At 42.3% G+C, this 19,511-nt stretch overlaps 1 protein-coding gene across 1 annotated transcript in view; it reads left to right on the top strand.

Annotated features, from left to right (window-relative positions):
* Positions 1-19,511, top strand: part of bace2 (beta-secretase 2) — a 71,990-nt gene that overhangs the window by 29,179 nt on the left and 23,300 nt on the right. Inside the window, exons 3-6 of the mRNA XM_041211355.1 lie at positions 4,628-4,844; positions 5,048-5,185; positions 12,532-12,666; positions 14,571-14,672. Of these exons, the coding sequence (XP_041067289.1) occupies positions 4,628-4,844; positions 5,048-5,185; positions 12,532-12,666; positions 14,571-14,672 (592 nt within the window). The remainder of the gene's footprint in view (positions 1-4,627; positions 4,845-5,047; positions 5,186-12,531; positions 12,667-14,570; positions 14,673-19,511) is intronic.

Genomic DNA, 19,511 nt, shown 5'->3' with positions numbered 1-19,511 from the left:
TGAGCATTCTCAGTGCCATTCTCCTGCCTTTTCACCATAATCCTGCACATGGTTTTTATTTAAATAATCATCCAATGCCCTCTTGAATGCCTCGATTGAACCTGTCTGCACCACACTTCCAGGCAGTGCATTCCAGTGATAAAGTTTTATTTTTCTCTCATCGCATTTGCTTCTTTTGCAAATCACGTGCCCCCTCGTTCTTGATCCTTTTACAAGGGAACATTTTCTCCCTATCTACTCTTTCCAGCCCCTTCATGATTTTGAACATCTCTATCAAATCTCCTCTTAGCCTTCTTCTCTCCAAGGAGACCAGTCCCAACCTCTCCAATCTATCTTCATAATTGAAGTTTCTCATCTCTGGAATAATTTTTGTACATCTCTTCACTCTCTCCAATGTGTTCACATCCTCTCTAAAGTGTGGTACCCATAATTGTGCACAATACTCCAGCTGAGGTCTAACTAGTGTCCTGTACAAATTCAGCATTATCTCCTTGCTCTTGCACTCTATGCCCCTATTAAGAAAGCCTAGGATACTGTATACTTTAACTGCTTTCTCCACCTGTCCTGCCATCTTTTAATGACTTATACACTCAGGTCCCTCTGCTTCTGCACACCCTCTAGAGTTGTACCCCTTATTTTATATTGTCTCTCCATGTTCTTCCTACCAAAATGAATCACCTCGAACTTCATCTGCAACCTCTCTGCCCATTCCACCAACTTGTCTATTCCCTTTTGAAGTTCTAAGGTCTCCTCTTCTGTTTACAATGCTTCCAAGTTTTGCATCATCCGCAAACTTTGAAATTGTCCCCTGCACACCAAGATCGAAATCATTAATATATATCAGGAAAAGAAAGGGTCCCAATACTGACCCCAGGGAAACTCCACTACAAACCTTCCTCCAGCCTGAAAAATATCCATTAATCATTACTTGTTGTTTCCTATTACTCAGCCAATTTTGTATCCACATTGCTATTGTATCTTTTATTCCATAAGCTATCACTTTTCTCGGCTGTTACGTGGCACTGTATCAAATGCCTTTTGGAAGTCCATGTATACCACATCAATGGCTTTATCTTCATCGACCCTCTCTGTTACCTGTTCAAAAAAACTCCAAGTTAGTTGAACATGATTTTCCCTTGAGAAACCCATGCTGGCTCTTCCTAATCAACCTACATTTTTCCATGTGACTATTAATTGTATCCTGACTAATTGTTTCTAGAAGCTTCCCTACCACTGAAGTTCAGCTGACTGGTCCGTAGTTGCTGGGCTCATCCTTACAGCCTTTTTTGAACAAGGGTGTAATAATTACAATTCTCCAGTTCTCTGGCATCTCCCCTGTGTCTAGAGAAGACTGAAAGATTATAGCCATTGCCCCTGCAATTTCCACTCTCACTTCCTTCAATATCCTTGGGTGCATTTCATCTGATCCCGGTGCATTGTCAACTTCAAATACTGACAATTTATCCAAAACCACCACCTCTTCAATTTTGAATCTCTCCTAGTGACAGAGTTTCTTTCTCTGTCACCATGGCCTGAGTAGCATCTGCTTCCTTGGTAATGACAGATGCAAAAGTATTCATTTAACACCTCAGCCAGGCCCCCTGTCTCACTGTATAAATCCCTTTTTTGGTCCCTAACTGGTCCTACTTTTCCTTTTACCACCCTTTTTATGTGCCTATAGAAGACTTTGGGATTCCCCTTTTATGTTGGCTGCCAGTCTTTTCTCATATCCTTCTTTGCTTCTTTTATTTGCTTCTTCACCTCCCCGCTGAACCTTCTGTATTCCTCTTGGTTCTCAATTGTATTTTTTATCTGACACCTGTCATAAGCACACTTTTTTTCTTAATTTATATCTCCTTTTTCATCCAGGGAGCTCTGGATTTGTTTGCCCTACCTTTCCCTTTTGAGGGAACATACCTTGACTGTGCCTGAACCATTTCTTCTTTGAAGGTAGCCCATTGTTCAGCTACAGTTTTTCCCACCAACCTTTAGCTCCAGCCAATCTGGCCCAGCTCCATTCTTGCCCCATCGAAGTCAGTTCTTCCCCAGTTAATTATTCTTACTCTGGATTGTCCATTGTCCTTTTCTACTGACATCCTAAACTTTATGATACAATGATCACTGTCTCCTAAATATTTCCCCACTGACACTTGATCTACTTGGTCCACCTCATTTCCAAGAACCAAGTCTAGCAGTAGCCCCTTTCTTATTAGACTGGACATATACTGCTGTAGAAAATTCTCCTGAACACACTTTAGGAACTCTTGCCCCTCTTTGTCCTTTACACTGCCACTATCCCAGTCTATATTTGGAAAATTAAAATCCCCCAATATAACTGCTCTATAATGTTTGCACCTCTGTAATTTGTTTGCAGATTTGTTCCTCTATATCCTTCCTACTAGTTGGTGCCCTATAGACTACACTGAGCAATGTAATTGCACCCTTTTTTGTTCCTTGGCTCTAACCAAATTGATTCTGTCCCTGAACCATGTGAGACATCCTTTTCTCCAGCACTCCAACGCTCTCCTTAACCAATACAGCTGCCCCTCCTCCTTTTCTTCCTTTCCTATTTTTCCTGAACGCCTTGTATTCAGGAATATTTAACATCCTGTTCTGCCCTTCCTTGAGCTAGGTCTCTTTTATCACCACAACATCATATTTCCACATGGCAATCTGTGCCTGTAACTCCCCAATCTTATTTACTCCATACATTCACATACATGCAGCATAACCCTAATTTAGACTTTCTCCCTTACTCTGACTCCACCTAATAACTTTCTATTCTCTATTCTAGTGTTATCTGTCCCAGTATTTTGTACACCTTGGTATTCCTCTATAATATTCTCTCTTGGTTCCAACACCCCTGCTGAGTTAATTTAAAGCTGTCCAACAGCACTAGCTGAACTCAGTCCCAGCTCTGTTCGGGTGCAATCCATCTTGCTTGTACAGGTGCCATCTCTCCCAGAGCCAGTCCCAGGAATCTAAAAACCCTCCTCCTGTACTACCTTTCCAGCCACACATTCATCTGCCTTATCCTCCTATTTGTGTACTCACTTATATATGGCACTGGGAGTAATTCAGAGATTATTACTTTTCCTGCTTGCTAATTTTCTACCTAGCTCCCTAAATTTTGTCTGCAGGACCCATCCCCCTCATACCCAAGTCATTGCTACCAACGTGACCCAAAACCTCTGGCTGTTTGCCTTCCCCCAGAAGAATATCCTGCAGCTGTACCTTTATTGAATGCCTTTTGGAGATCCAGGTATACTACATCTATTGGTTCCCCTTTATCTACCCTACTAGTTACATCCTCAAAAAAAACTCTGATAAATTTGTCAAACAGGACCTTAGTAAAATCATGTTGATTTGTTCTAATCATTCTATGCCTTTCTAAGTGCATTGTTAAGGCTTCGTGAAGAGATTTCAGCATTTTCCCAACAACTGATGTTACACTAACTGACCTGTAGATCACCGTTATCTGTCTCCCTCCTTTCTTGAAAAGTGGTGCAACATTTTCCAACTTCCAATCTAGTGGGACCATTTCCAAATCTAAGGAATTTTGGAAAATCATAGCCAGCATATCCACTATCTCTACAGCTATCTTTTAAAACCCCAGGACCGTAACTTCTGAGCTCTGGGGCAGTGTCTTTTGGGGGGTGGTGGAGGTGGGTACACCAAAGATGTTCCACAGCACCCCCCACCCTGTACAAGAAGTCGGCAATTGCCCTGGAAGTTCAAATTTCCGGTGGGCAATTGCACTGCACTGGTGGGAACCATCCGAAAATGTGATTTATAACGCAAACTTTGGATGGTTGCAACTGTGTGTTACAGCAATAGTTATCCTGAAAAAGCTGGAAGAATTAAGACCACTTCTAGCTTCTAGGGAACTATAGCACTGACTCACACCAACTCTGACCCCCACCTCCCCCTCCACCAAATCCTAACCACTTGCCTTATACACTTGTCTTCACCAGGTTTGTCAAAGACTTTAAACTTATCTGGTTTATGGTAGCTAGTGCTGTTTTTTTTTAATAAAGCGGGCATGGTGTAACTACCTTCGACTGAGCTACCCTCGAGTGTAGGCCCCAGGAGCACATTGCACTACGCTGATCTCGTCCAACCTGAGTTGTAAGGTCAGGCGAGATAGGATCGCCTGGATTTCCAGCTAAGTAATTTCGAGTTTAGTGGCATTCCGACTCGATTGCCATGCCATCGGAAGTTAGGGCCTCTACGGTGGAAGCCATCAGGTCCCAGGGGTTTGTCGGAATTTAGCCCCTCCAGTTTTGTCAATACTTTGTCTCCACTGATATTAATTTTCTTGCTCTTTTTAGTTCCTAGCTTAACATCTCAATAGTTATTAGAACATTGGCTCAGATTGTGATTGAATCCTGATGTGGGGCTTGAACCCCAAACTGACTCTGAGCGAAGCGGGATTTATAAAGGGCATCTGCAAAAAGTTCAAGACTCTCTTTGTTTGTTGTTTTCATTTTTGAAGCTTATTTAACCTATTTAATAGCAGTACGTTGTGTTTATGTTGAATGAGTTTTGCATTGTACATGTTGAGGAGTTTCAGCCGTAAATTAGGAGGGGAGGATTCTAAACCTTTGCACTTTTTATTCTTGTTCAGATCCAGCACCTATAAGTCCAGTGACCAGGTTGTCACTGTCAGGTATACCCAGGGAAGTTGGGTGGGCAACCTTGGCACAGATGTCATTACCATTCCAAAAGGACCTAATGGTACCGTCACCATCAATATTGCCACTATCCTTCAGTCAGAGGATTTCTTTTTGCCTGGAATAAACTGGCAAGGGATTCTGGGGCTGGCCTACAGAATGTTAGCAAAAGTAAGTTTTTATTTCTTTTAAAATAGTATTTATTTTACTTTTGATCCTTTTCTCTTCATTTGCTCTTCCCAAAGAAAGCTGGACCATTATTATGTGTAAAAAGGTGTAAAGTCACTGCAGTAGGGGAATAGGAGCATCTTTATTGATCTGCAGCCATTTGGGTTTCTTCCAACTCCCACTTTGTTCATTCATTCTTTTTTCAGCCGTCCAGTTCTGTGGAGCCATTCTTTGATTCGTTAGTGAAACACGTGGGGATTTCAGATGTATTCTCACTCCAGATGTGTGGTGCTGGGTTGTCACTAATAGGCGAAGAGCAAGCCAGTCCAGCAGGAGGGAGCCTGGTAAGTTCTGAGGAAAATTGTGCTATGGCTGTAAATTGGGAGTGAGGGACCTTTTTTTGACCATTAGTAGCTGCTTTGGGTGTCTAGATTGAGCAATGGAAGCCCCAAAAATGTTGGCATCAATACTCTATTCTTTCACACGCACACAACTCTGAACAGTAATATTCTGACTTGAAGCCATATCAGCAAGTGAGGCAATAGCTTTTTTAAGAGCAGCTGATTGTGTGCCTGTGAAATTCAAACAGGACAAACCGGTGAGTACAAAGTATAAGTTCAGATTAGAAAGGGGATTACTTGGACAATAATGGTTTGGATTTCCAAGGCTTGCAGTAGAAATGGGAATTCCAAATCAAATGTGTTTAGAGAGTCAAAATCCATGCTCTAGTCAGACTTTTGCACACTTCAGAATCTAACTGCACTTGCACACCATTTAGCAGCCGAATTTAAGTAAAGGTAGCAGTGGTGCATTGGGCACACTGGATTTGAAGCTGTAACTGCGGATTGGGACATGTTGTTAAGCTGGAGCACTCAAGTACCTTCTCTGAATCTTTCCCGGACAAAATTGAACGCTGGCACAAAGTGGGGAAGGGAATTCCTCAGCGTTAAGATCCTTCGTCTTCATCTTCATGGGTAAGAAAAATTAATGAGAAGTGGTCTGTCAACAGAGACTTAAGTATCAGTGTCTCATTATGTAACTTAGTTCCTCCTTCAACTTATAAATACTGGCCCTAATGTCTTTTGGCCCAGATTTTGCAGTCAGCGCTGAAGGAAAGATGTTCACTGCTAACTTCAAGTCTCGGCTGCAAGTTCTAGCGAGAGATCTCTCTCTCTCTCTCTCTCTCTCTCTCTCTCTCTCTCTCTCTCTCTTCCTCGCTCTCGCTAAATAATTAATTGTAGTGTTCTTTAATGGAGATTCCCAGTGTGAAGTTGCAGTGATGTCATCAAGCAGCCACTCACATTAAAGAATTCTCACAGACAGCGAACCAGTAAGTGAAGAGCAGTAATAGTCAAATCACTTTTTTTTCTTTTTATACGGTAAAATTAGGTCGGAACATGCTTATGGAGTGAAGGTAGAAGCTGACATATCATGAAAAATCTTTACATTGTTTTTTAAATTGAGGTTTATTTTAATCTAGTAGATAATCATAATGGAGATACTTAACACACTCCAAATAATTTTCAGACCAGATCTTTTGCTTAGCAATGATTATTACACATATAGGCACTAAACACCCATTTACATCTTGTTTTGAGCAAGTGTAGCTTTTAATGGGGTCTCAAACAGCAATGTGAGAGCGGAAAACAGTCAGGTCTCACTGCATCGACGGATTTTGGTGATTACTGGCTCTGGGGTTGGGCAAGGGTGGTGAGGCCCACAGAGCAGTGAATGATTGGTCGCAGCTTCAGGATTTCACTTTAATCTACACTCCTGTTAAATCCTGAAGTTGTAATCAGATTCAGAGAGGTAATGACTGTGAACTGTCAATGTTCCCTGTCAAAAGCCCTCCACAACAGTCAAATTCCAGGTCACTATATCCAAGGCTCTTTATTTGTCCTTGCTATTTCTTATGAGGCACTGCAGCTGCACACTTTTTAGTGAATCCTAGAAACTTCAGTAGAGAGAGAAGTATTTTTTTCAGACCACTGCTGGTTGCTGACCAGAACTATCTACTCTCATCCCATTCTCCTTTCCTTTTATCATTTGATATTTTCTCCTTTTGAATTTGTAACTACATTGCTCTTAAATTACATAGAACATGCAACACAGAAATGGGCGATTCTGTCCAACAAATTAAAGTTACCCATTTCTAGGTATATGCAGTCCTTAACCAATTGAAAGCTCTTGCATTTAGTCCACCTAACATTTAGCAACTGTTCCGTCCAATGATTCAGTAAATCTTGAGGATAAATAATCAGGATATTTCAGTGAATGAGATTCTCAACTTCCAGTCTGGATAATTGATTGTAATATTTTGTTTTATGGCCAATATTTGTATTTTAAAAAAATCAATGAAAGAAAAATATTTTGATTAAGATATTTAAGAAAAAAATCATTACCCACTGTAGGACTCGAAACGATGACCCTCCAAGAGCACCACTATCTACCAATGAGCTACCAGTGCTGTGTAGAAGATCCTTGCACAAAGCCTTAACAAACTGGACCTAGGTGAAGGAAGCAGCTCTCTCAAAATCTCATTAGGATTGCGATTCTGTTACAGATTGAAAACTGGGGTGTATTGTTGACAACAGATTGTGTTTTCCTATGTGCTGTGGTGAAATAGATGCTGATCAAAACCCCTACCAACGACTGGAAAGGCACCAGAAACGTTTGCGTATGTACCTGTGACAGTGGTACGGGCTGAGTGCACATGTGCCACTGTTCCTGAGGCCTTTCTGGTTGGCAGCAGGACTTGCATCAAAATTTCCATCCCGCTTATTACTGATTTACTAATGAGTGGATGTAATAATTTTTTTCTCTGACCTACGTTTAGAATATCTATTTGCCCGACATTAGATTTACCTGACATTTTTAAAGCTTCAGAGAAGTCAACAGAATGTTCTATGAAGCAACAAAGATATTGTTGGAAAAATAGCCTATTTGGGGTGAAATTTATGCTGGAGATGAAAGATACCTGTGCTGGGAAGTGGCACATTTTTGTTGTTGCAGCTAACTAACCATCTATAGAACAGAGCTCCGTCTCTTTAACTGGATTCCCAGTTTCTAAGCAGCAATGGTCTAACTGCAACTTGTCTGATGTCTCATTCTTTCCATTCCCCTGTGTTTTCCGGGTGAGATTTTTGATCTATGTCAAATTTGGGGCATTCTTCTGCTTGCAGTGCCTGTAAGGAACTGTAAAATTTACAAAAAAAATTTCAAAATCCCCCTACTTTTATATTCCATTGCAAGAGGAACATGATATAAAAGTAGGGAAGGTTTTTTTTGGCTGTACAGGGTTTTGCTGAGACCACATCTAGAGTACCGTGTACAGTTTTGGTCTCGTTATTTGAAAAAGGATATTATTTCATTAGAAGCAGTTCAGAGAAGGTTCACGTGACTCATTCCTGGGATGAAGAGCTTATTTTATGAAGAAACGTTGGACAGGTTGGGCCTATACCCATTGGAGCTTGAGTGAATGAGAGATCTTGTTGAAATATATTAGCTCCTCAGTGGACTTGATAGGGTAGGCACTGGACGAATGTCTCCTCTTATGGGAGAGACTAGAAGCAGGGGCCACAGTTTAAGAATGGAGTCTCCCTTTTAAGATGGAGATTAGGATAAATTTTAGAAAGCAGTGGAGGCTGTGTCATTGAATTTATTCAAGGATGAGTTAGATTTTTGATAGACAAGGGAGTCAAGAATTATGGGGGACAGACAGGAAATTAGACTTGAGATCACAACCAGATCAGCCACAATCTTATCCATGAGCTGATTGGCCTAATCCTGATCCTAAGCAATGCCTGGGAGAGGAAGGTGCGCACGGTGCTGATCACTGGAGCCTGGGCCTTTTGGGGGGCTTGGGTAGCACCGCCTTTCTCAAGTGACCACCTCGCACCTCAATGCGCTCACAAGCGTGCAGTGGGTGCTCCGCTCTGGGACAAAGTTCTGTAGTGTAAGCTGCTGTTGGAGTGAGCTCGAGTCCATGGAGCTACTTGTTCTGACAGCCAGGGTACGTTCTGGGTGGTGTAGCCCGTCCTTGGCAGCACACTCCTTCTCGCACAGGTGCCGACCCTAAAGGGCTACAGGAGTAAAGATGGTGAAGTGGGCTGGGGAGGGCCCCCATGAGGAGTGGTAGTTGCAGCAACAGCAAGGCCCGAGCCAGCTAGAGTGTTAGAGCAGAGAGGAAGCCCGTATTGCCACCATCGTAGCTGGCCTGAACTCCTCAGCGATTAAATCTCCAAACCTCCAGGAGATGAGTGAGTAGCGGATGTGAAGGACTGTAGCGGGGCCCAGAAAAGGTCAGAGATCAGGCGGATACAGTTCAACATAGGAAAATGTGACGTGATAGATTCTGGAAGCATAAACAGGGAAAGGAAAGGCAAGCCTCAAAAATGTAAGACATTAAGTGGAAGCAGAGGAACCGTACCGTGCAGGTCTACGGCTTTTAAAAAAGCTGGACCCCAAGCGTACACGGCCATAAGAATAGATAAACAAATCCTTGGTGTGTCTTGAAGTACAGGATACAAAAGATAGAGGTAACATTGGAATTTTGCAGGACCGTAATCAGACTGCACTTGGGGATTACTGTGTAGTTTCAAGCGCCTTCAAGTAGAAAATCTATCAAAACAATAGAAAAGGTGCTATGTAGGTTCACCACTGAAGGATGAGGAGACAGATTCAGGAAGAGAAACTCGAGATGTTTGGGCTTTTTCACGAAAGCTGCAAAGTCGAGTGGGATAGAGAGAACCCCAAGACTGGGAGTGAGGCAGACATGCGCGCTTGCTGAACATAAAGTCGGTGTTAGTTACCCGAGTTCCTTAGCTTGGCCCTAATCTCCCCCCCACACCCCCCTCCCTTCATTCCCTGGTGACCAGGACTTGGAGCCTGGTCTGTCTCGCTATAGCTCTGCTTCTTAAGTGAAAAGGCAAAAGAGGTTTTATTGGTTAGCCCTTGCGGTTTGACACTTAATGGTTATTTTTATTCATTATTCAGTTTATAAAATTATCAATTTATTGACATTGATTTTATTTTGCTCAGCAAGTTGTTTGTTTTCTTCATATCTTAACTATTGTTTTGAAATTCTTGTTTGATGTTGTGCCAAACCAGATCTCAGGCAGCTGTTGCAGGGCTTCTTGCTGAAGGGGAATGAGAAGCTCCAGAAGTGGGGTTGTTTTTTTTTTTGGAGGGCTGGCAAAAGAGATTATTTTTGCTCCAATAGAAACAGGAAATGTTGCAAATGCTCAGCGCGCCTGGTTGCATCCATGCATGGAGAAACAGAGGTCAGTGACCCTTTGTCAGAACTAGGTGCAGGTCATAGACCTGAAGCATTGACTCTAATTCTCTCTCCACAGATACTACCTGGCCTGCTGAGCATTTCCAGCATTTTCTATTTATGTTTCAGATTTCTACCATCTGCAGCACTTTGCCCTCCTATTACATGCTCCATGCTGCACATTTGTAAGAATGGTTAAAGTTTTGTCATTTTTACACTTGGAAATGAAACCAAGAGTCATGCACCATGTTAGCAACTCACGATAGCCTAAGTAAGTTATATTTGTATTTGCGGGTGTTAGGAATGAGTTTTAAGTTTAAGTTTAGTTTGTGTTTCTGTATTGGTGTGTTAAGAAAGGGGGGAACTTGAGTATTGGTTTCACTTTAAAAGATGTCTGCATTTTAATGAGGTTTTACAACTCTTAAAGGGAAGTTAAAACAAACACACAAAGTAGAAAGAACTGTACAGTTGCCTAGTAACAGGTGTCCAGCAAGAGGGACCCACCGAGACAGAGAAAAACAGATAAGTAATTTCAGTTCAGCTGAAAGGAGTTGCCAGGAGAAGCAGCATGGGAGAGGGACAGATAGCAAGTCCCAAACTAAAGGAGAAGCCAAAACCAAGGAGTGGAACAGGAGAAATGCTCCAAGAAGGCATTCTAGAGACAGGAAAAGAATCTGGAAAAGGCCCTGTTAAGAGTGAGGCACAAAGGAAGGCTCTAAGCTTAAAAGGGAGAGTGCTGCTGGACACAGACTTAAAGCAAAATAGGCTGTAGGAAGCCTAAAGATCAAGGAGACAGTTGAGCGTCTGTAGCTCTTTACTATGGGCATGTAAAGCAGTGTTCTCTTGGCACTGCTGAGTATCTGAGAAAGAGAGTGCGTGGAAGAAAGCTTGAATGCACATAGGCGATCCAGGGGAGAGGAACATCAGAAGGAGAGTACGAAACCCTGGAGGTGGACCCTTATGGAAGGCATCCAAGAGAGAGTGTCGTTTGGGAGAAGATTCCAAAGTGGCTTCTTCGATAGTGGCGATTTGAAACCCTTATGTGAAAGACTGAGTTCAGTGAGGCTGGTTGGCTCGTGGTGGTGACAAGCTTCTGGAGGGAGTTGATGAGGGGTCCATAGCATCTGCTTAGGCTGGCATCTGTCACTTGGTTTCAGAGTGTGGTTTCTGACCACAGGTCACCTATTGGTTTACATGGACTGTGTACTTACTGAGAACATTAGAGTATAAAATAGCTTTTGTAACTTGTGCTATCCTTACAACTCTGTGTGTGTCTGTCAAGGTATCTTTGAGTGAAAGAGTATTGTAATATAGTTAATCCTTTCTTAATAAATGTGGCTTTGCTTTTGTTAAAAGTACATCAGTAGACTCTGACTTTATTCAATAGCCACTCTCCACGTTTCTAAACAAACAAATAAAAGTTAGGACCCATAAGCCAAGTTCCACTCTGGGATCTGGCTTGTCCTGTAGTAACAACAGCTGGGACCATAACACACCAATAGAATTTGTCACTGTTAATTCAAGATATTCTCATTTGTACATGGGATTGTTGTTTACGGTGCTTGTAAGGCTCAAAATGAGGCTCTGGATGCTGCTGTCTGGACATTGCATTGGGCTAGGTTCAAAGAAGCGGAGCTGGTTACATAATATGAATGACCAAGTTGTGTGTAATTGCCTGACAAAGCTGTGGTTATAAAGTGTTTCATTCTGAAACCTGAGCTTTCGATGGGTTTATAAATAGAAGCATAAAGTAAAAACAGCAAGAAGTTTCCCTAAATGTGTATAAAGCAGCTCAACTCCACTGTGACTCAGGTTCCCAATTCTGGGCGCCTGAAGGATGTGAAGGGGAGTGTTAAAGTAGGGAAGTGCAATAAGGGGCCCTGAAACAGGAGAAGCACTAAGACCCATGATTTATCTTCACTGCCCTGCTCCTAAATCCTATGTTCCTATGAACTGAGGTGTGATTGCCCCAAATCTGCTTCATCTAGGACCCTTACAGTCAACAGAGGATGTTTTTAGTGCATGAGTGGGCTATTTTTTTTTTAAATTATTCATTCTTAAAATATAGACATGGCTGGCAAGGCCAGCATCTCTAATTGCCCTTGAGAAGGTGGTGGTCAGCCACCTCTTGAGCAGCTGCAGTCCATATGGTGTAGGTACTGCTACTTTGCTGTTTGGAAGGAAGTTCCAGGATTTTGACCCAGAGACAGTGAAGGAATGGCAATATATTTCCAAGTCAGGATGGTGTATGACTTGGAGAGGAACTTGGTGATGGTGTTCCCATGTGTCTACTGCCGCCTCTACTTCTAGGTCATGGGTTTGGAAAGTGCAGTCAAAGGAACCTTATTAGTTTTCCAATTACCTATATTTTAAAAATGCTGGCAATTATAAAGGAGTTCTTTTTGTTGCTTTTAGGTTATGGGTGGAATTGAACCAAGCCTTTATAAGGGGGATATCTGGTACACCCCTATCAAAAGAGAATGGTATTACCAAATTGAGGTTCTTAAACTGGAAGTGGGAGGACAAAACTTAAACCTGGACTGCACAGAGGTAAGCATGCAATTAATTGAGGCATCATGCTGACTGTAAATAAGGAATCTAATTGAACAATGCTGTACCACGTTCTACGATCTAGTGAAGGGGGAAAAAAAACTGGGTCTGATACCTTCCATCAGTTCTCTCACTTGAAGATTGACAAGAGCATCTTAAAATTTTTTGAATATGTTATGTTCTATCGAAGCAGGTTCATGTCACTGCTCCTCTTCTGTACTGTTTCAATTCCAGAACTGTTTCCAGTAGCTCCCGTGGCTGGAGGAGCTTTCATGTTTACATTATGGCATGTTATACACCTGCCGAGCGCAAATTAAAATTGCGCCTGCAATGCCTTAAAGCTGCGAATGATTCGCTTTCTGCAGCGTCTGGAGCAGAAGCTTACAGGCCATCGAGAGGAGAGCAATTATCCTCCAATCGGAATGGTTGTGCACGTTTCACCAGTGCTGTGGGAGATCTAGGCAGCTAGAAACCATGCTCCTGAACCTGTACAATTGTTGACTGTAGATGGAATTGAGCTTGAGAAATGCCCCCACATTGGAATAGTCTGCATACACAGTCTGGCCGCTTAAATATAAAGGGTGGCCACTTGTATGTAATACTACATCCCATTATGAGTTCACACCTTCAGAAAGAAAGGGGAGGTTATTAAATGTCATAATCAGGCTGGCTCCTGAACCACTTGTCCTTATTTGCCACACCCTTACCTCTAAATCTCTTCAACCTGTGGGAAATGTGACTCATAAGCTTTACAGAACAGTAATTGGTTGACTGAATCGTTGCTAAGGAGCAATCAGTCAATCTGATTTTAAATTATGCAGTTCCAAGATTTTGAACTGTGCAGTAGAACCATAAAGCTACAGGAATGTATTTTATTGTTCAAGAAATACCTTGCATGGTATTGATGCAGCTCGACTCAAACTGGTTATTTGTGTCAGTTCAGGAAGTGAAATGTTTTGTGCTTACGTGTGTTATTTCTCTTGGCTGCCAGGAATCAGGGGTATCTTAAAAATGGGTTTTGTTGGGGGTGGGGAGCGGAACATACTACTCCAAAAGTCTAAGAGTAGGTGGATGGCTTCATATTGTTTGTGTTTCACGCTCTCTTTTTAAATTGAGTACAATGATGATGTTTACACTTACAGTGCCACTAATGACTCCAAAAAGTGATTCAGTATTTGGTTTATTAAAAATAGATGAACTTGCATTTATATAGTTGCTTTCACAACCTCAGGATATATCAAAATGCGATACACTCAGCAACATGCTTTTGAAATGTAGTCACTGTTGTCATGTAGTGAAACCTGGCATCCAGTTAAACAGCGAGCTCCCACAAATAGCAATGAGGTAATAACCAGATAATCCACCTGGGTACGACTTCATCTGATAGGTGACATTTCCCAACAATCCAGCACTCAGTACGACACTGATGTGTCAGCCAGGAGCAAAACTTCAACCACGACTTTCTGATTCAAAATGGCAGCTGTTCTACCAGCGAGCCCAGCTGGTGTGCACCAGGAATTCAATTCCTATTTACATCAGATTCCAAAACTTTCTACTTTCTCCAGGAGCTGTGTTACAGTAGATTGGTACACCTGGCATGTAGAGTTCCATGCCCCCCCCCCACCCCCCAACTCTTTTTAAACTCTGCTATTGGGATAGTCCACTTCTTGGGTTTGATTCAGGAGATCTACATCATTGGCACTAAATGAGATGTTTGCCTTGTTGGAACCCAATGCATGAGTCTGATTTCCACTGACCCGTTGTTTACGGAAATGCAACATTTGGACAGTCGCTTGACTGCTTATATTCCAAAATTACTTCCTGTAGTTTCCATCGCTGTGGGAACGAATCACTTTTTTTTTTCTGACATTTTGTATTGTATTGTTTTCCTTCCCTCTCCCCAGTACAACACTGACAAAGCCATTGTGGACAGTGGCACCACTCTCCTGCGCCTACCAATGAACGTGTTTGTTGCAGTTGTAGCAGCCATTAAACAAACATCAAAGGTAAGAACCTTGTTGCTAATTCTGGGCTACTGAGAACATGTCAATTGTATCTGAACAAGTCTTGTACATTCTTCTTCGTTCACTGTTACCAATCGGGTTTCCTTCTCTGTGTTTAAAGTTTGAACTGTGGACGTCGTTGTTCAAAAAACTGTCTCTGACATGGCCCAGTACAGCTTCTCCTCGAACCTTTTCTTCCTTGGTTCACTGTGACTTTTCCTCACTCCCTTTTTCTCTCGTTCCCCTTCCATCACCTGTTCTAGCATAAACCAGCTCAGGAGTTCCTAGCGCGAAGAATCTTGGTTGCAAATCTACATCGTGCCCATTGGCTTTGTATCTCTGACAATGTGTTTCTTGATTGACCAACAACAGTCAGTTCAAGGTTTCCTTAACAGGGAGCTGATATGATGATGGACAGTGCTGACTGTTAATTGTCTGGCATAGACTGCTGCTCTGTCAGAAACATGGATGCTGTAAGTGATGGGAGCTGTATTTGATTCATGCTGCTACCTTTTTTAACGTACATGAATTTACTTTTTTAGATTTATAACTTTGAATGAATTCCGAATCCTCTGGAGGGTATTATGCCCCCTGTAGAGACCTATAACTTTTACAGAGATTTGAATTCCAGTGACAGACTCAAAGGAAAACACAATGAGATTTCACATTTTTGAGATTTTTACTGGAACATAACATAAGAAATAGGAACAGGAGTAGGCCATTTGACCACTCAAGCCTGCTCCGCCACTCAATAAGATCGAAGCTGATCTGTTTGTGTTTCGAATTCCACATTCCCATCTACCCCCGATAACCTTGGATTCTTGTTAGGCAAGGGAATCAATCTACCTCCGCCCTAAAGATATTCAATGACCCCGCCTCCACCATCTTCTGAGGCAGAGTGTTCCAAAGTTGCACAATCCTCAGAAAAAATTCTCCTCATCTTTTGTCCTGAAAGGGCGACCCCTAATTTTAAAATAGTGCCCCCCTAGTTCTGGACTCTTCCACAAGAGGAAACATCCTTTCTACATCCACATTGTCAAGACCATTCAGGATCTTATATACTTCAATCAAGTCGTCCCGCACTCTTCTAAACTCCAGTGGAAACAAGCCCAGTCTGTCCAACCTTTCCTCATAAGTCAACCCATCATTCCAGGTATCAATCCCGTAAACCTCCTTTGAACTGCCTCCAATGCATTTACATCCTTCCTTTAAATAAGGAGGCCAAAACTGCACAAAGTATTCAGGGTGTGGTCTCACCAATGCCCTGTATAACTGAAGCATAACGTCTTACTTTTATGTTCAGTCCCCCTCATAATAAAGGATGGCATTCCATTAGCTGCCTTAATCACTTGCTGTACCTGCATACTAACTTTTTGTGACTCGTGTACTAGAACGCATTTACTACCTCCGTTAGTCACCCCTTTTTAAGACCCTAGGATGTAGTTCATCAGGACCCAAAGACTTGTCAGCACACAGCTCCATCAGTTTGCTTAGTGCCACTTCCCCAGTGATTGCAATTTCCTCAAGTTCCCCTCTCCCTTTTACTTCCTGATATACAGCTATTACTGGAATGCTTTTTTGCATCCTCTATAATGAACACAAGCAAAATATTTGTTCGTTTCTTCTGCCATTTCCTTATTAACTACTATTAACTCCTCACTGTCGCTCTCTCTAGAGGACCAACATTCACTTTATTTACTCTTTTTTTCCTTTTTAAATTCCTGTAGAATCAACATTGACTAAACATTACTTAGAAGACAACTATGTAATAAATTACAGAAAAGATATCTCTCTTCCCACCCCTCCCCCTCCCCCTTAACTTCACACCATGATCAAAAATCCCACTCTGCATTTTATATGTTACACTGCACTCGCCTTAGAATTGTAGTCTTTACAGGAACCAGTCCAAAGTTACCCGCAGCTTCTAACCAGCTCGCCTCTCCCCATTTCACCGAGGCATAATTTCCAGTGTCGATTGAAAGTTGTTTCCCTCCATCTTCTGAGAATCCTCGAACTGACTTCTAGCAGCAAAGCCCACTCCAACGATTCCTCCTCCCGGCCACGCTAGGGCAACTCTTTCAGTGTGCTTAAATCTCTACCGGTTCCATTTCTTCGGCCAGAGAACGAGCATCACCAGCATTCTGCCTGGTGGCCAGCAGAGAACCACTTTTCTCCCTGCTGTTCACAGCAGCTGCTGTTGTCCAGGGTCTCCACATCAGTAAGCACACGTAGCAAAGCCAGCTGCTCCTTTCTTTATGCCCAGGTGTAAAAACTGGCATTTAAGTTTCAATAGGATTTGCCCTGGGACCCCTGTCCCCATGGCACCAGGTCAGATAGGCTTAATGTCAGGCAAAACTAGTAGGAAGTCACATGTCCCTTTCCACTACTTCATCTTGAATGAGTTTAAAACAACCATCTTATAAAACCTCATACTTGTAACAAGGATGCCTGGGACTAATGTTTAATTCCTACAAAGTATAATGGGTTTTAACATCAAACGGGTGATTTATATTAACATCAATGTGGTGCAGATTGCATTTACTGTAAACTCACTCACTTCTTTAAGGCAGTTCATGTACATAACATTCCCTTCCCCCATCCTGTACTTTCCACCCAAATTTTTTTTTATTCAAACACTGATTCATGTTCAACTGCAGGTATAAAGATATTTTCTTTCCAACGTTCAGTTCTCCTTGCCCTTGGCGCCCATCCCCCCCATCTCATTAATCATGCATGCTAGTAGCCAAGAGCAGAGCAGTCCATTGAGGCCAAACACTTCACTAGTCACAGTGGAGAGTGAGAAATGTGCTTTCAACACTCATGCTGGCTATTAACATGCACCACAGCCATTTTGCACTGACGCAATGGGCAGGAAGGAGACCACTTAGGAAAACCCAGACTAAGGGTGTGCACCCCCTAGACTGGGCTGTTGTACCATAACTCCCGTACCATCAATCCCCAGTGACCTCAACTTGCTGCCTTACACATGAGCATTGCTGGTTCATGCTCTCGCGCTGAATTGCCAAGATTGACCTATAGCTGCTGAATATGTGGCCAACAAACTTAAAAACCAGGGATAAAAGCAAAATACTGCAGATTCTGTAAATCCGAAATAAAAACAGAAAATGCTAGAAATACTCAGGTCTGGCAGTATCTGTGGAAAGAGAAGCCAAGGGTTATTGAAAGGTCATCAACCTGAAACGTTGATTTTTGTTTCTGCACGGATTCTGCCAGACCTATCAGTATTTCCTGCTTTTATTTTTGAAAACCCTGGGAGCTAAGAACATTTAATTTCACAATCTATAGTATAATATATATTTAAATAACACCGAAGCATTCCATGTTGAAATATCCAGGCTTCGGCTGACAAGTGGCAAGTAACATTTGCGCCATACAAGTGCCAGGCAATGACTATCTCCAACAAGAGAGAATCCAGCCATCACCCCTTGACATTCAATGGCATTACCATCAGTGAATCCCCCACTATCAACACTGTGGGGGTTACTATTGACCAGAAACTGGACTAGCCATATAAATAAACCATTGACCAAGAGCAGGTCAGAGACTAGGAATCCTGCGATGAGTAACTCACCACCTGACTCCCCAAAGTCTGTCCACCACCTACAAGGCACAAGTCAGGAGTGTGATGGAATACTCCCTACTTGCCTGGATGAGTGCAGCTCCAACAACACTCGAAACTCGACATTATCTGGGACAAAGCAGTCCCACCAAAACACAGTAGCAGCAATGTTTACCATCTACAAGATGCACTGCAGGAACTCACCAAGGCTCCTTAGGAAGCACCTTCCAAACCCACAACTGCCACCATTCGGAAGGACAAGGGCATCAGACACATGGGATCATGACCACTTGGAAGTTCCCCTCCAAGCCACTCACCATCTTGACTTGGAAATATATCACTGTTCCTTCACTGCTGTCGGGTCAAAATCCTGGAACTCTCTCTCTCCCTAACAGCACTGTGGGTGTACCTACAGTACATGGACCACAGTGGTTCAAGAAGGCAGCTCACCACCACCACATCAAGGAGTATTAGGGACGAGCAATAAATGCTGGTCTAGCCAGCGACACCCACATCCTGTAAATGAATAAAAAAAACTCTAATTTTGTACTTCCAATGACTTAAACATTTTTTTTTACATGTTTTAATGTGACAATATAATTGAATTTGTAAATTCACATAGACAAACTTTCCTTTGTAATGAGCTTGGGAAATTCTTATTGCTCAGGCAGCTGGATCATTATGAAGCAATGATCAAGATTAATACAGTTTACCAGCAACGCACCATTATCTTTGACAGGCAGTGACACTGTATTCTTTGGCTAAGAGCTTGTTTGGCCGGAGTGCAGATCAGAGATGAAGGGGATCTAACTCATGGCAATATTCCATTGAGTTTGAGTGTGGCTGTATTGCGGGAGCATAGCCATGATGAGTTGGACTTTAAACTCCAATATTGATGTAGTTTCCTTATCTCCATTTAACCTGTTTGATATTCAGTTCCTTTAAAACCTGCTTTTGTAACTCATTTCAGGCTATGTGCCTGTTTCAGTCAGAAGGTGCTTGACTCTTGTTCTAAGAATGTGGCTCATTATTAAACCATCTCATTAAATCTCTAGTGTAGTGTAAAACAAATGTCCATGTTCTAGGGGCTTCTGGGGGTCACTTCAGTCATGGGCCTTGTTTAGGTTGTGCCTCTTGTTTTGGGCACCCCATCTGAGTCCCAACTGTGTCACTAATTCTGTTAATTGGAGTAGTTGGCCATTCTCAACAGCCTCCTGTGAGTGTAGTGTTGTACCACTGATCCTATTATATAGGATGGAGGT

This window comes from Carcharodon carcharias, chromosome 18, assembly GCF_017639515.1.
Source record: "Carcharodon carcharias isolate sCarCar2 chromosome 18, sCarCar2.pri, whole genome shotgun sequence".
NCBI classification, from domain to species: domain Eukaryota; kingdom Metazoa; phylum Chordata; class Chondrichthyes; order Lamniformes; family Lamnidae; genus Carcharodon; species Carcharodon carcharias.
The sequence above is the reverse complement of the archived record's forward strand: the minus strand, read 5'-3'. Positions and strand labels throughout refer to the sequence as shown.